This window comes from Cynara cardunculus, assembly GCF_001531365.2.
Source record: "Cynara cardunculus var. scolymus isolate 2C chromosome LG 2, CcrdV1, whole genome shotgun sequence".
NCBI classification, from domain to species: Eukaryota; Viridiplantae; Streptophyta; class Magnoliopsida; order Asterales; family Asteraceae; genus Cynara; species Cynara cardunculus.
Genome location: NC_037529.1, coordinates 67,593,696 through 67,610,515, shown reverse-complemented (window position 1 = coordinate 67,610,515; position 16,820 = coordinate 67,593,696). Strand labels below are relative to the sequence as shown.

Below are 16,820 nucleotides of genomic sequence, written 5' to 3'. Positions count from 1 at the left end.
AACTTTTCAAGTAATGGGGTTATGTCCATGCACTAATCTTTTCATTTTTGTAGATTTTCACTTTTATACTATTTTGGTTTTGACATATTTAGTTAGAGATGAGGGATCGTGTGAGAATAAGAGTTATGTTGAGAACGGTGAGAACACTTTTGAGCCTTTGGTCATGATGATACAAAAAGGTAACTAGAAGTAGTTGAATGTGGATCAAGTCTATGAATGTTTTGTTCTTACCTTCTCACTATAACTCTTATTCACAGTGGAACCCAGCCCTTTAGTTAAATGGATTGGCTTTGGCAACTTCTGTTCCATTTGGGTTTATTGTCCATGTACGAGATCTGACTTTGTATATATTCGAACTTCATTGTTGTCATTTTTTATCGATTAATTTTTGACTTTTAAGTAATTGGATTGTGCCTATGTATAATCTTTTCCACTCTTGTTGGCGTCCAGTTCTCTATGTGTTTGATTTTTAGGTTCTAAGGGTCATCCGTAACTTTTTTCTGCTTTTTGTTGATTTTGACTTTGATATGGTTTTTGTACTATTTTGAATTTCACATTTTTTTTATTAAAATGGGTTGGTTTTAAACTTCAATTTGGCTTCATTGTTGTGTTGAACTTACGTTAGGGGCAAAGTGCCTAACGTCTTTGCCAACTGAGCTACATTTCGAAATTTTATACTATTTTGGTTTTGACATATATAGTTAAATGGATTGGTTTTGACTTCATTCCATTTGGGTTTCTTGTCCATGTATGGAATCGGATTTAGTGTTTTATATTTGAACTTCATTATTGTCAGTTTTTATCAAAAAAAGTTGACTTTTCAAGTAATTGGATTGTGCCTATGCATAATCTTTTTCACCCTGCTTCTTGTTCTTACTCTACTTGTATGATTTTGAGGTTCTAGAGTCATCCGTAACATTTTCTATTTTTTTAATTGACCTTCAGGTGGTTTTATAAACAACTTCTGATTTTTCGAGATTTTGACTTTTATACTATTTTGGTATTAACATCAACAGTTTAATGGATTCGTTTTAAACTTTATCCTATTTGGGTCCATTCTCTTCATGTTTGAATTTGGTTTTTGTAATTAACTTTTGAATTGACTGAGTTGTGTCAATGCACCAACATTATCATTTTTTTAGATTTTGATTTTGATATTTTTGGTTAAATGGATTTGTTTTGACAATATATTCAATTTGAGTTTATCTTCTGTGTACGGGTATCAAACTTGATATTTTATGTTTGAACTTTTAAGTAATATTGTCATTCCCGCTCTGCCTTATTCGTAAAAATGTTTATTGATACAATCCTCCAAAAGTGGGTTGGATATACATTTCCTCTCCAATAGTATGTCATGCTAATTGATGCCGATTAGAGATGCACAAAGGACCAGTTAACTGATTTTTGACAGTAAGGACGCTGGATCGGTTAAAAACAGCCTGGCCCAAGGACCATTTATAGGCAAAAGTCTGTTTTGATCCTAAATTTTGAACCTCGGACCGGTCCTTAACCAGTTAAAATAAGCCTGTACTATGCTGTCAAAATCGCGATATATCGCCGATATATCGGATATCGCTCGAAAAAAAAAAATCGGTCATGAAAAATCGGCCAAAATATCGCCAACGATATTATCGGCGATATTTGGCGATATTTTGAGCGATATTTTAGTGAAAAATCGGTCCGATATTCCGATTTTTACAAGGGTTAAAATTTGGGCTTTTTTTTATTCCATGGGCCTTATTTTTTGGGCTGCTTAGTAAATTAGGTCTAAATCTAAATCTAAACTTAGTTCAGACTTCTTCTCTCAGTCTCTCTAAACTTAGTAAATTAGGTCTAAACTTAATTCTATATATATATAATATATAGAATTATATTATATATATATAATTCTAAGAAATATTATGTTAACCGATATTTCCGATATATCACCGATATAACCGATATATCGAATATCGGTCCTGACCGATATTTCGTATTCTGACCGATATAACAGCATAGAGCCTGTATAAAGCCTGAAAACCAGTCCTGTCAAGGCCCATTGCCCATGCATTCTTTTTTGAGAATTTGTCTTATATACCCTTTTAATGTGTGATGCAATATTTTCTTTTCATCCTAATCTGCATATGACATTTAATGGAACTTATTAACAGGAAGGTGCTTTATGCCAATATATCCTTTTCTGAGTATTTGTCATAAGTACCAATTAATTTGTGTTGCAATTTGTTTTCTTTTTATCCTCATTTGCATATGTTATTTAGTGAAAATTACTTGCAGGAAGTTATACAATTGTGCTTTTAACCTGAATCAGATGGTCCTATCATGGGAAAATGGTAGCTACAGATCACCAACTTAAGATCCTTGGTTTGGGGTCAGGTTTAGGGGAAAACCGCAAAAAAGAAAACCAAGAAACAACTTCAATTACCTGTATGTGCATGTGCATACGGTCCTGATGAATGGTTGGTTCCCAGGGTCTTTACTGCTCGGATCATTCTTGATGATGGACCATCTGCTCCTAACTAATTGCAAATATGCATAGTAGCTTTTTTCTGGACTTTGACCTCTTCTTTTTCTTCTACTTGATTATCTTCATGTTTTTGTGTATTATCCTGCAATGGGACTGCATTTTGTTATATCTTTCATTTAAATCTTTTTTCTTTGTTGTTTGAGCTAATTCTGCAGGACTGATAAGGAAGTACGATGTCTTTCTAGTATTGGCACTCGTGTTGGTGGCTTCTGCTATTGCAACTTCTCTTGACCAAAGGGTATGATTCTAGTTTTTTATTACACCTAATTAATTCAACATTCTGCAAGTCACTTGCTAATTAGGGGCTGTTTGGTGGTTGTTTTTTTAAGTTATGTATGAATAAAGCTGTTTGTGTGGATTAAATAGTTTGTATAGATTGGGAAGGTTTTTGTTTGGGAGAGTTTTTTCATAGATGAAAGGAGCCTGATTTTAATCGAAGGGGCAGGTTTGGAAAAAACTTGGTTTTCTGCATATAGCTCCCTCTAGAAGCTTACAGAATAACCCACTTTCTATATCATTAAGCCACTTCCAAACAGTCACGTATAGCACCATAGCTGACCGAATAAGTTGTGAGTTCCATTAAACTGCTAACAAACAGACCCTTAATTTCATGTTAGATCACATGGGATTTCTCAGGAAGTGTTTGGCATCAAAAGCATCGACTATCGTTATAGAGGGTCTTTATTCCTTGTACTTGTTATTCTTGGATTCTCAACATTATTGACTTTTTCATCGAATATTTTCGACCTTTCGTGCTTGTTTGATTTTTGAGGTTCTTAAGAGTGGGTCTATGCATAGTCTTTTCCACTCTTGTTCTTTACCCTACTAGTTTGATTTTGAGGTTCTTAAGAGTCATTCGTAACCTTTTCTATGCGTCTAATTTGTTTCGTTCTTGTTATTTACTTCTCTACTTGTTTGATTTTGAAGCTTTGTGAGTCATACGTTTTTAATGATTTTCCTACGTACTTTTTTCCTATGCTTCGTTTACTAAATGATAAGTCTTTATTATACCTGTTTGTTCACACTAGTGCTTAAGTTGGGTTCTGTATAGAAACAACCGCTCTACCCTTTGAGGTGGAGGTGGAATTACACGTCATTTTGGTTTGGTTTGGTTTTTTGACCGCTTGTTCACTTGCAAGTCGCTTACTAAATATTGTGTCAACTTATGTGGACCATTGCACACTTGCTTTCTTGGCCAGTTGGAAAGTAATATATCGGTTCAATAGAAATTTGAACATCGTCACAAGTACTGATAGCAGTGATGGAGGTGCCATTGTCAACACAAATGAGGTTTATCCGTCCTTATATCTGATGAGTGATTTCTGTATTTGCGCTATTAGAGGATTTCGTGAATGGAGAGAAACAGATATTATTTAGCTTGGCTGGCTAAAAACTGAGATCGAGTAAGAGCTTGTTTTCCTTGAGTTATATTTCGACCCAAATCTGTCAAGGAATTCAATTTTCTAGTCATGATTTTGGCAGAAATCGTTTCTTTTAAACTTAGAGAACCGTAACTACTCCTATAAATGCATCAACATTGTAGTCGTCACATCTGCATACATCTGAATTCTCATCTTCCCCATACCCTATTTTGGTTTGGTTGTTTATCCTCACAAAAGCAATGATAGCCTTTATAACCTTTTCTATTTTTGTTGATTTTGAGATTCATACGGTTTTTATAATTAACATTTTTAGGTACTTTTTTCGGATTTGCGTTTTGAATTTATAAAATTTCATATTTGAACTTTATTGTTGACTTCTTTTATGGAATAAATTTGACTTTTTAAATAGTTGGATTGTGTCTGTACAAAATCTCTACTTGTTTCATTTTTTTTATTCACATGTATTTTTTTCATTTATTTTGAATTATATTAACTATAAAGTAAATAAAATAACTTTTTGTTAATTTTTATATTATAATTTTTATTATATAAAGTATGAACCGATCCATGATCGAAATAAAGGTTTATAAAATGTGTAGGAAAAAAAAGACATTCCGAAATAGAGAATCTATTAGGTGGCGTTTGGTTCGTAGATTCTGGAGGAATATGATGGAATTGTAATGTTGAATTCCATTGACCGAACCCTCGTTTGGTTCATTCTTTTTTACAAAAGAAATCTTCAAAATCCTACAAATTTCACAAATAAAGGAACTTAACATTTCTTTGCAACTATATGGTATTTTGATGTAATGAAGTCTCTATCTTCATTATACCAAATAATGTTCTTAACTTAATATACTCTAATCTCATAAAACTCAATATAACCATCGTCGACCACCTCGCGACCACTATTGATCTGGACCACCGTCGACTACCATCGATCTGAACCACCAACTGACTACCATCGATCTGAACCATCGCAGACCACCACTACCACTGACTACCACCGATCTGAACCATCGTTGACCACCACCATCGACTACCACCGTTGACCACCACTGATTTGATTCACCATCAATCTGAACCACCGCCATTTAAACCACCATGGACCACCACCACCAATCTGAACCACCACAACTGACTACCACCTACCTGAACCACCGTCAACCAACGCCGACTACCACCGATCTGAACCACCGTCGACCACCATCGATCTGAACCATCGCCGACTACCACCGTCGACTACCACCGATCTGAACCACCACTGATCTGATTCACCGATAATCGCCATGTGAACCACCGCCGATAATCGCCATGTGAACCACCATAGACCACCATCAATCTAAACCATTGTCGACCATCGCCATCTGAACCACCACGGACTACCATCGATCTGAATCACTGCCAACTACTACCGATTTGAAGCGTCGTCAATCTAAACCACCATTAACCATCACCGATATGATCCATCGCCGCTTTGAACCACATCTGACCATCGTCACCTGAATCACAATGGACCACCATCGATCTATATCACTGCCAACCATCGACAACTACCATCGATTGGAATCACCATCGGACACCGCTTTGAACATCACAGCCACCACCATCGATCTGAATCACTGCGGACCACCACCATCTGAACAACTGTGGATTACCACCGATCTGAACCATCGTCGATTTAGTAACGTTGTTTGGCTTATGATTATATTTGGGTTATTGTTTCACATATTAAATAATTATTTTATTAAAGTAATTTTAGTTTTAAAAAAAAAAGGACATTTTGGTCATTTATCAATATTTTATTCCAAATCTAAAGCTACATTTTATGAACCAAACACACAGATTCCAATTCCTTAACAGATTTCATTCCAATGTTTGTCAACCAAACATGTGGTCAAACCTGACAACATTTTATTCCAATTCCTTCAAAATTAAAATCCTTTAACATATTTCATTCTAACAAAAAACATTATGCGAACCAAACGCCACCTTAGAGTTTTTTTTTGAAGTATATAATATTTATATACGACAAATAGAATAAATAAACTCACACACCCTCCTCACGTTTGGTGAGATTTGAACCTTTGACCTCCTAGCTAAGAGGGTAAAAACTCACATACCGCTAGGCCAAAAACCCTTTGATAACACCACCTTAGAGTTGAGTGTAATTGTTTTTAGATATTTTCAACTTCAATTCCCACGGGTTTTCTTTTTTGTGTGGGGGGGGGGGGGGGAAGACAGGTTCTTTTGTTGGGTTCTTTTTGCCTGTAGAGAAAACATGACATTAGGGTTAGGTTCTAGTGAGAAGGGTTGGAAAATATTTACATCCTTAGGTTAATCATAATTGAAGATTAACACTAATGCGATGCACCAAGATGCACTGAACCAATTCTCGTGATAAACACAATTCAAGAAATGAAGATGAGTCTAAAAGTGATCAAAGGTCCAAATCTCTTCTTACGTTTTTCACACAATCATTTGTCAATGACCATATTTTATTTATTTATGATGAATGTAAAAATTTTAAGGTGGTGTTCTGTTCATGGATTTTGGATAAATTGTGAATACTTCATGTGAGAAAGAAAGTTATAGTGAGAAGCGTAAGAAGAGATATCAACTCTTGGATCAATCTTAATTGAATGTTAACACTGATGAGGTACACCAAGATGCACCAAATCAATTCCCTTCTAGAGCACAATTCATAAATGAATATAAGATTAAAAGTTATCAAGGGTTCAAATATCTTTTTACGCTTCTCACCATAACTTTCCTTCTCGCATGATCCTTTGCCGGCATCCATAATTGTAGCTCTATTTGTTTGGTTGTTATTTATCGTATTTATTTCATAAATTTTATTTATATAATTTTAAAATTAATAAAAATGTATTTTGGTGATTTACAATTATTTCATTTCAATAATAAAGCTAATTTCGTCAGTCAAATACAAGGATTCCAATTAAGCCAACAAAGCTTGGTCAAATTCCATCATATTTCATTCCAATTCTTTTGAAGTCAAATTGTTTTGATGAAAACTCCAATTCCTTTAAATTTCATTCCACGAACCAAACTACCCCTAAATGCTTTTGGATCGTAGGACCTATGAGATCTGAATATTTGGGATGGTCAATCAGTTAAGTTGTGTGGTTTATACCTGGAATGGAATTGAATTACGTAAATTCTACCTAATCATTCCATCAGATATGTGATGGAATTCAAATCAAATCCTCCCAATTTCTCCCATAAGACAAAATTACCAAGACGTTGTCGTATATGATCAACACCACCACCACCAATCCCCGTCGCCACCAATAAATATTATAATTATTATATAGTATTTATAATTTAAATAAGAAAGTATGAGAATATCATAAATGGGTATTTTGGTCTTTTATTATTATTCCATCCCAATTCTGATACTGTATTTTCCAACCAAAGAAGTAGATTTCTATTCGATTGAGTGATTTCATTCAAATTCTTATCAATCAAATTCCAACACACAGTTTAACTATGTTCAAATTCTACCTGATTCCAATTCTTTGATATAGGTTTGTTCATCGGTTGACATTCATTGGATGTGAGGGAACTGAACTGATCTAATCATCTATTGGATGTTGGATTTTGCTAATCGATATGATCCAATTAACATTGGATAATCGATCCAATCCGATGGATGATTGGATCTCTTCAGTTCCATTATTTGGATATTTTTATTGGATATTCATTGGATCAGATTGGATCCATTCGATATTCAATGGATGTTTGGATCAGATTCAGCCAATATGTTAATTCAGTCCAATTTCCCATCAATGACACAAATTGATTAACACTTTTAATATGTGTTAGAACCACCAAAACAAGTGATGCTAGAAGTTCAAAAACCAACACAAAACAAAGTATGATCTAAGCAAATTGAATGATAGTTGGATGGATAACTGGATGGTAATCGGATGGTTAATTTGATAGATAACTAAATGGTAATCGGATAGATAACTGGATGGTTAATGGGTTGGATAATTGGATGGTAGTCGGATGGTTAATTGGATGTTACTCGGTTTTGTTCAGTCAGATTTGATCAGTTCTTGACTACCATCCAAGAACCGACCAATCCAAACTGGATATCCAATTATGGACGGTCGATTCTTTTCAAATCGATCAGTTCTAATTAGATCAGTTAATTTTTTTGCATACCCCTACTTTAGTGTATTATAATTCAATCAAATTCCCTATGGGATCCAAACATTCCTAAGAATATGTTAAAAAAAATTAGAAAAAGAAAAAGGAAGGGGGTCGATGGTAAGTTTTCCCAAATTGTGAGGTTTGGATTATTTGTGGAAATATAAGGGCTTAAATTGTCAAAGTATAATTCTAGTAGGTGGCGCCGCAAAAGAGCAAGCAAACGTGGGGAATAGGGAAATGACGGCTGTCTTATGTAACGTCTATCTGATACATCACGTGTGGTTTTAACATTCTTATCGTAAGACTGGTCAATGCAAATCCCCAAACCAAACCCGCCAATTATTTTCATTTCTTTAACCCACAGAATATATTATATTATTTTATTTTATTAATATAATAACTAAAACTATAATTTCTTTTTATTTTATTATTAAGAAAAATACATATTTATATTTATTTAAAGATAGGTGCTATTTAATTGGTTTTCAATTCAGTCTCATATGGATAAAGTTGTATCTGTATATTAATTTTTCTGTATGGATTAAAAAGATTTTTGTTTGAGAGTATTTTCATAGACATAAAGAGTTTGTTTTAGAATCAGTAGGACAGGTTAGAAAAAAAGACTTGATGTTTTACATAAAACTGTCCTTAGAAGCTTACTGAATAAGTCATTATTATATCATTAAGTCACTACCAAACAGTTATCCAATCCAAGAATTTCTCGATTATTTCTAGATATAAAACATTATCCTAACAAATAAACTATAATAAATTTTCATGAATATTCAGATCATAATAAAGAAATTTTTATCATTTTTTTAAATATTCTAATATACTAATTGATTTTTGGTTTACTAATAACTGGGTTCGGAAAAATCTTTATTATTTATTTATAATAAAAAAATTTATAAATATATTAAAAATTAATAAAAATATATTCAAAGTTGAAATTTTAGTATTTTTTTTTACTTTTTCTAAACCTTGTTCCATTTTTATATTTATATATTTCTTTTTATACCATTTATATTCGTCAAAGATTCTTACTTTTCTACTTTCATTTACGTGTGTTTTTCCATTTTTTTTATTCGCAACATCACGTCTCAAATATACCAATCTACATGTTCAAAGTCGAAAACCTCCGTAAATTTTACTCGTAACAAAATCCAACCACTCTAATTTTTGTTGTTTTCACTTCGACATACAAACAAAAACATTTTCATAAGATACGTCAAACCCATGTTATGTGATACGCGTATGCACTTATAGTACAAGTAAATTGTATCAGTATATATTATAATAACAAACTTTGTATAAAAACATCTGTATAATCATATTATTTTATATTTTAATTATAATAATCAGGACAAAATTTAACAAAAATGGTCAAAGATCCAACACAAATTGACAACTATTCAATTCTCGTAATGAAATTACATCGAACAAGAGAGTATCTACCTACGTTGAATATGCCATTCCTTAATTTCCCCAACTTTTTTTTTAATTTAATTTTTTAATTTAAATGGCATCAAAATTGGGTTCCATTTAACCCCCCCAACTCCTGCAATCTATACCCAAAGCTCCCTATAGAATCATCTATTTACACAGCGCCCCCTTGAATTTCATTTCACTGCCTGAAACCCAGGCTTGCTTGTTGGGTCGGGTACCGGATCCCATACGGATCCATCGTCTTCGAGAAACTCTGGCTTTGGCTGTGTGCAAACGGGTTTAAGTTCGATTGAAAGTAACCCGGATTCTCGACCCGTTGGCTTCGGATCCCACTTTCAACTTCGTCTTCTAATGATCTTCCAAACTTTATATCCGTGGTGTATGTGGGTGACATTGAAGGGAAAACATTATTCATGGCGGTGGCGGTGGCGGTGGCGGTGGCGGTGGCGGTGGTGGTGTTCAGTTGTGGTGGAGCTTGAGTTTCCGGCAACCCAAATGCAGCGATGCTGGCCCAATCGTAGTTACCGGAATCGTATTTTTGAAGGTTCAGCTTTTGGTCTTCTTGTTGGAAAGTCTTGATGGAATTAACTCTTGGTAAATTGAAGAATTTGTCTTGAATCTCCGGCAGCGATTCGAGAACGTCGTCGAACTGAGATGAAGACGATGAAGATGAACCGTGGCTCTGTTCGGTGCTCGGTGCACCAGAAATCTGTTTCTGTGCACTAGAATTCTTCTTGTAAATCCGGCAAAGAACCCAATCATCCAACTGGAAATCAAAACCCAGATTGAAATTTCAGTAAAAAACAAGATTCACAGAAAGAAAAAACAGGGGAAATTAATAAAAATCGAAAGTTAAAATAATCGCCGGCGACTCACCCTTGAGCTACCGGTTTTTCGTGGCGGCTCCGACAACCGATATTCATGCATGATCCAATTGGTTTTGTTTCCTTTCGGAGCTTTACCCACATAGAACACCAAAGCTTTCTTGATCCCAACCCTTCGACCTCCGGTGGTAATCACCTTATCAGTTCCGGTGGCTTTCCAATAACCCGACCCGGCTACTCTATTGGGTCGAGACCCATTCGGATACTTTCGATCTCTTGGACTAAAAAAGTACCATTCTTTCTCCCCAAACATCGCCTTACCTGTAACCAAAAATCACACCCATTAATCAAAACCCAGAAAAGATTCCAGTTAATTCATGAAGAAAAAATAACTTAAAAACCACTTACTTGGCAACTCCCATGGATCGAAGCTGTATAGATTAATATCTGCAATAATCTGAAGACTGAAATCATGTCCGGCGACTTTCCGGCAAAGATACTGCACCAGAAGCTCCTCGTCGGTCGGGTAAAACCGGAATCCCGGCGGTAAACTCAATTGTGTCATCGGATCCGTCACCGGCAAACCCATTTTTCACGATTTGTATAGAGATCGATATCGAGAGATTGGAAGAAATTGAATCGAAGACTAATTGAATTTCTTTTTTTTTTTCAAGAAATGGGAAAGCGGATGGGTATTTATAAGCGTGGATTTACAGAGAGATAAGTACGGTAGTCCTTTTCTTACTGTGGTGAGGGTAGGGTAGACGATGGTTAATATGTTTACACGTGTCTAGAGGTATCAAGATGCCGACCTTATCCAAAGCCCCATAACTTCAAAGAGTCTAAATGCATGAACCCATTTTGAAATCCATATACGACAAAATAGTTTCAGTGAGTCATTTTTATATTAGATCCTGATCGTACACGTGGGTGTTCTAGAATACTAAGTATCCATAAGTGACACCACAAGACGACAAAATGTTGATTTAATTTTTTTTAATTGGGACGCGTGAAGAGAGAGAAAATGGTTCTAGAGAATAAAACAAAAGTACAAGTCGACTCTTTCAAGATCTTAAAGAAAACAAGAGTAAAGAGAGAGTAAAACCCGACGGTTAATGAGAACCACCATCACTGATATCACTAATTGACCAATAACATGTTGATATACTGAGAAATTGAAACGCACTGGAATTGATGTACTGTGGAGACGAAATGTACTGCCTTTGAAATCAGACAGTGAGAGTCAAACATTGGATGTATGAATTGATCGTTGCCATTGAAAACATTTGATGATTTGTGTCATTGAAGACACTCACTTATCAAGATAATCAATGCCACTGAAAAGCACTTGCTAATCACAACGATTAGTGTTCTTGATGTGGGTTTTGGCGTGTAGGACCAGACCTTATTGTTTTTGGAGGTTCATAATAGGGTTAAAAGAGGTTTCGTGCTTAAACGGTTATAACTTTTGCTACGGGACTCCATTTCAAGCGTATTTGTTCCCATTTCGATGGTTAGACTTGAAATTCAGAAACTTTCATTTTCTTCCCGAATTCTGAGTTTACAGTGAATTCAAATTGAAGTCTAAGGTTCGGGTATTCGTTGAATCAACAAACTTTAGAGATTATCCCCGGGTATTCGTAGAATCATAGAGTTTAATCCTCGTTTTCGTTACTATACACTGCATCAACGATCCTCTTCTTCATAACGTTTAGGTCTCCAGACGACGTACATTGACCTTGTTCATTGATCAGTCAGCAGGATGACCTCAAGAAGGTGACGCCTAATTTCCAAAGGGCCTTTGCCCTAGCGGTATCATAGCCCTTGGCCTTCTAGGTGGTCAGGGGTCCAAACCTCACCATAGGTGAGGAAGGTGTGTAAGATTATTTGTTGCATTTGCCGTATATAAATATTATATACTTCGAAAAAAGGTGACGCCTCATTAAAAGGGAAATCTTCAGTGACTCTCGGTTAAATTAACTTGTACAATTGTGTTTCCCACACCTCCTAACTTGTATTATACCTTTTAACTCTCATATAAATCACAATTACATCAGAATAACCGATAACACTACAATCACCAACAATTATCCCGTCATCGTTTTGTTTTAGTTTTGAGGAGACTTCGTTTGTTATTTCGACAAAAAAGTCGATCACTATCAACCCCAACCAATCATATACGGGACTTGTTTTAAAAGCCAACACTGTGAGAGACATTTTTGGACTCACTTAACGGTCAAGTCTATCGAACGATCTGAGATTGAACTCAGAACATTTCTTGCATTTGAACAAAATCATCTGACCCTTTTACCAAGAAAGGTATATGTTAAGAGTCAAATTTATTGGTTATTAAATTAAAATTTTCAATTTATATGTTAATAAAAAATTGAACATGTGAACACATAAAATTTGAGGAATGCAAGAAAACACGTGGTAAGTAGAAGTTAGGCGTGAATTTCGTCAAAAAGGACGGGGTTCATTACATGGACTCATCATCTGTTGACACGTTACCCCCTCATTTCTTTTATTTTAAAATAAAAAAAAAATTAAATTTATGCTCTTTTCTACACATTATTTTTTGTGCTTTCTTTCACTCTTCTCCTTCTTAAATTCTCCCTTTGACTTTTGACCTTAGGTTTTTTTAGCTCTTTCTCTGCCTATATTTTTTCTGTTATATATATATATATATATATATATATATATATATTAGAAGAGTTCATATGTAATGTAACGAGATATATGTCGATTTTAAATTTTTTTTGTCTTTGTCGATATTATAATATGGTTTATGTGGTTTTGAACAAACAATAATGTTTTTTTAATATAAATTTGAAGATATCAATAATAATTAGAAAAAAAAAATTCTCATTTTTTTTATTTAATTTCTTTAACTCATTTTTATTATAATTTAATATAGGTTTAATGACGAAGTAATTTGTTTTTGATTTAATAACATATATTTTATAAAAATAATAACTAAGTATTATGTTAGAATTCAATAATTATCTTAATTATATTTTAGATATATTTAAAATAAGAATTTTATCTATTATTTTATTATATTTATCTACAGTTAGGTACACGAATTCAAATATGAGGTTTAATAAATTATACTTATGCACAATTTACTTGTAATTTTAAATTGTAAGTAATATGTATCAATAAACAATACTTTTATGTATAAAAGATTGTTTTTAAGAATTTGTTGTCAAATATTTTATAATATAATATAAATATAAACATATTAATTATTTTAAAACTTTTACATTTATAACATCCATCTTAAACAAATAAAATAAAAAAGTAATGCCATTTATTATATGAATATTAATTCATGTTTTAGAAAAGTCAACTTCTAAAAATATCTCTAGCGCTCTCTCTCATCTCTCCTCTCTCTATAATATATATTAGAGATGGCCAAATCGGCCCGGTCCGGTCTGGGACCGTCGGAGGATCGGGACCGGGACCGACAAAGGACCGGCCCTGGACCGGGACCGGTAAGGACCGGTTATGGGACCGAAAACTGGGACCGGTTGAGGTTTTTTGTAGTTTCGCGGGACCGGGACCGACGGCACATAACCGGTTATGAAGTACCTTGACCGGTCCTATCATTTTCGGTTGGGACCGGGACCGGTTACGCCGGGACTGGTTATGGCCGGTTATGAGAAAGATGATGACCGATTGAGACCGGCCCGGGACCGGTTTTTGGCCATCTCTAATATACATGCACACATACACAATTGAATTTGCACTTGCGATGAACACGATGTAAACAATTTTAGAAATATTTTTATTATGGTATTCACAAGTGTTAAGTTTGTGTTTAGTTGATTTATCTGGTGTTTATAATGTGTTCACAAACCATACCAAATATCATAGATTTAGGAGGTGTTTGGTTAGAAATATTAAACAGTAATCATTGACAATAAAAATAAAAGAAACTGTCTGTTTTTATATAATATAATGGATTCATTCTTCCAGAAGTCCCAAATTTTCATTCCAGGTTAAACTAAGGATAATGAAAATTTATTCACATTTTCATTCATTTGCCCGAACCAAACACCTCTTAGAGTTTGTTCACAACGTATTTAAAATTGTAATAATATTTTTAAGAAAGTGTTCACAGTATGTGCATATTCAATCGTATGTATATGTATGTTATGAGAAAGGGAGATGAGAGAGGAGAGACGGTTTTTTAAAATATATTATATTATATTTGTTAACCAATATTTGCATCTGAATTAGATTTTAAGGATCTTATAAATTAGACATTTTATAAATAAGACGATGTCCAAAATCATATAAACACTTCATAAGTTAGAAAGTTTATGAACCAACACTAATAATACGTATTTAATTTCTGAAGCAACAACAGTGTTGTTTCACCAATGAAACAATAAATAGGTGGATCTGTATTGACCTGCTTCACTAATGTAGTTTTGTTTCACCAATGAAACAATACATGGGTCAATCATTATTGATCATTTTTGATAATATAGTGCTGTTTCACTAATGAAACAACATATGTGGTTGGTCTGTTTGAATACAATATTGTTTCACCAGTAAAAAATTACGTCGATTGATTAATTTCAAATGGGGAAAAAGTGATTTTTTTAGGAAACAGTTGAGAAGATATTTAAGAGAGCTAAATATATATGGTCCATATTAGTTCCTGATGTTTCTAATTATAGATGGTTTTCTCTTTGATTTGCCTCATCAATGGCGGATGCATAAAAAAAAATTGTAGGGGGCATGATTAGGTTTTTACCCAATTTGGAGTAGTTGCAGACTCGCAGTGCAGACGCTAAGACGCGGGAGGGATGCCTAAACAGTAGGAACTGGAAGCAGGAAGTGAATCAGAAAGCGGTGAAAGCAGGAAGCAGGAAGCGCCGCGATGAATGAAGGTGCAGGCGTGCAGCAGTGTTCTTTCTTGAGCCTTTGACAGTCATGGTCATGGTGGAATGATTGAGCGATAAAAGTGAAGGTAAAATAAATTATGAGTTGGGTTGGGGAGTGGGGGCCTTCATGTTTATTTTATTCGGGGACTGATCATATAGTCATAAAATCAATAAGTAAAATAAAAAAAATTGGGCTTTCTAGACTTGATTTTGTTGGGGGCCCAGGACCCCAACCCCATACATGTGCATCCGCCACTCTGCCCCATACATACACATACACACATATTGACTTGGAAATAAGTAAGATCAACATGTTTTTGTAAGATAAATGAAATATCATAAAAATTTCCCAACAATACACTGTGAAGATAAATATTCACATTGTTTTGATGTGAAGGTTCAATGTTTTTTTTTTTAACCAAAGGGTATTTGGCTTAGCGGTAGCGTAGCCCTTGACCTTTTAGGAAGTCAGGGATTCAAACCTCACCATAGGTGAGGAAGGTGCGTGAGTTTATTTGTTGCATTTACCGTATATAAATATTATATACTTCAAAAAAAAAAAATTCAATGTTTTTGTACATCTTCATATTGTATTGTTGTGGACATTCAATGTCATTTTGTGGTTTCACAAATCTTACGAAAACATATTAGTCTCCAGAGAACCCAACCCTGTATAATAAAAATATAAAATAAAATGGTGAATAATATATAAAAATGATTTTTAATATAATAAAATATAATAAATGGGGAATAATAAGACAAAACACTTGATATGGGGTTAAGTGAGTAATTATTGGGATGAAATGATTTTTAAGAAAATGAAAATGAAAATGAAACGAGGAGCAGGGAGAGCTCCAAGTGGAAGCTTAATGACGTCAGCACTGATGTTTAATTCTCCAGCTTTATGGGTAATTCTTTCATGACAAGTAATCCCTTGTGTTACGTGGCAGGTAATGATTGGTGGCAAACATTTACATATGACAACAACCCTTTTGGAGGGTCCTAGAACACTTTGCACGCGGCGGCCTGTCGTTTCGCAGACGCAGAGTGCTTTAATACGTGTACTATAAAACAATTTCTTACATATCAATTATATATGCTTATGATATAAAAATACAAAACACACGCATACGGACCATATTCAAACAAAAAGCTGAATATTTTATGAAAAACAATGTGATATCCAAAATACATATAATGTAATATCCAAAACATCAAGTAAATTTCGAGACCATTATGATACCAACGTTGTATATATATATATATATAGGTGGAGGTTCAAACGAGAATCCTTCTGATTTACGAAAATGCGAAAACAACCTAATTACCTCAAACTTTTTTAATTAATAAATTAACTTTTATTATATATAAATAATTTAATAAGGACAGCAATGTAATTAAGTAATTTTTATTTTAATTAATCATAATTATCCTATCACGTTTTCACATTTTACTCTTGTTAGTTTTTTTCTTCTCCATATCACACCCGTATCATATGATTATACCAAAAATTTAACTTATCAACCAAAACGATAACCCAAGTGATGTATAACGGTGATTATCACAC

The 16,820-nt window shown here is 34.0% G+C and overlaps 1 protein-coding gene and 1 long non-coding RNA gene across 2 annotated transcripts in view; one reads left to right on the top strand and one right to left on the bottom strand.

The window, feature by feature from the left end:
* LOC112507659 overlaps positions 1-3,994 on the top strand; it is a 7,071-nt gene extending 3,077 nt beyond the window's left edge. Inside the window, exons 3-4 of the long non-coding RNA XR_003068550.1 lie at positions 2,680-2,762; positions 3,724-3,994. This is a non-coding gene — a long non-coding RNA (uncharacterized LOC112507659). The remainder of the gene's footprint in view (positions 1-2,679; positions 2,763-3,723) is intronic.
* A 5,474-nt stretch (positions 3,995-9,468) lies between these two features.
* On the bottom strand, positions 9,469-11,019 carry LOC112506744 (NAC domain-containing protein 72-like). Its single transcript, XM_025110990.1, has 3 exons — positions 10,764-11,019; positions 10,408-10,676; positions 9,469-10,297 (listed from the first exon to the last, which is right to left on the bottom strand). The coding sequence occupies exons 1-3, from the start codon at positions 10,942-10,944 to the stop codon at positions 9,710-9,712; spliced, it is 1,038 nt and encodes a 345-aa protein (XP_024966758.1). The 5' UTR covers positions 10,945-11,019; the 3' UTR covers positions 9,469-9,709.
* Positions 11,020-16,820: the final 5,801 nt, after the last annotated feature.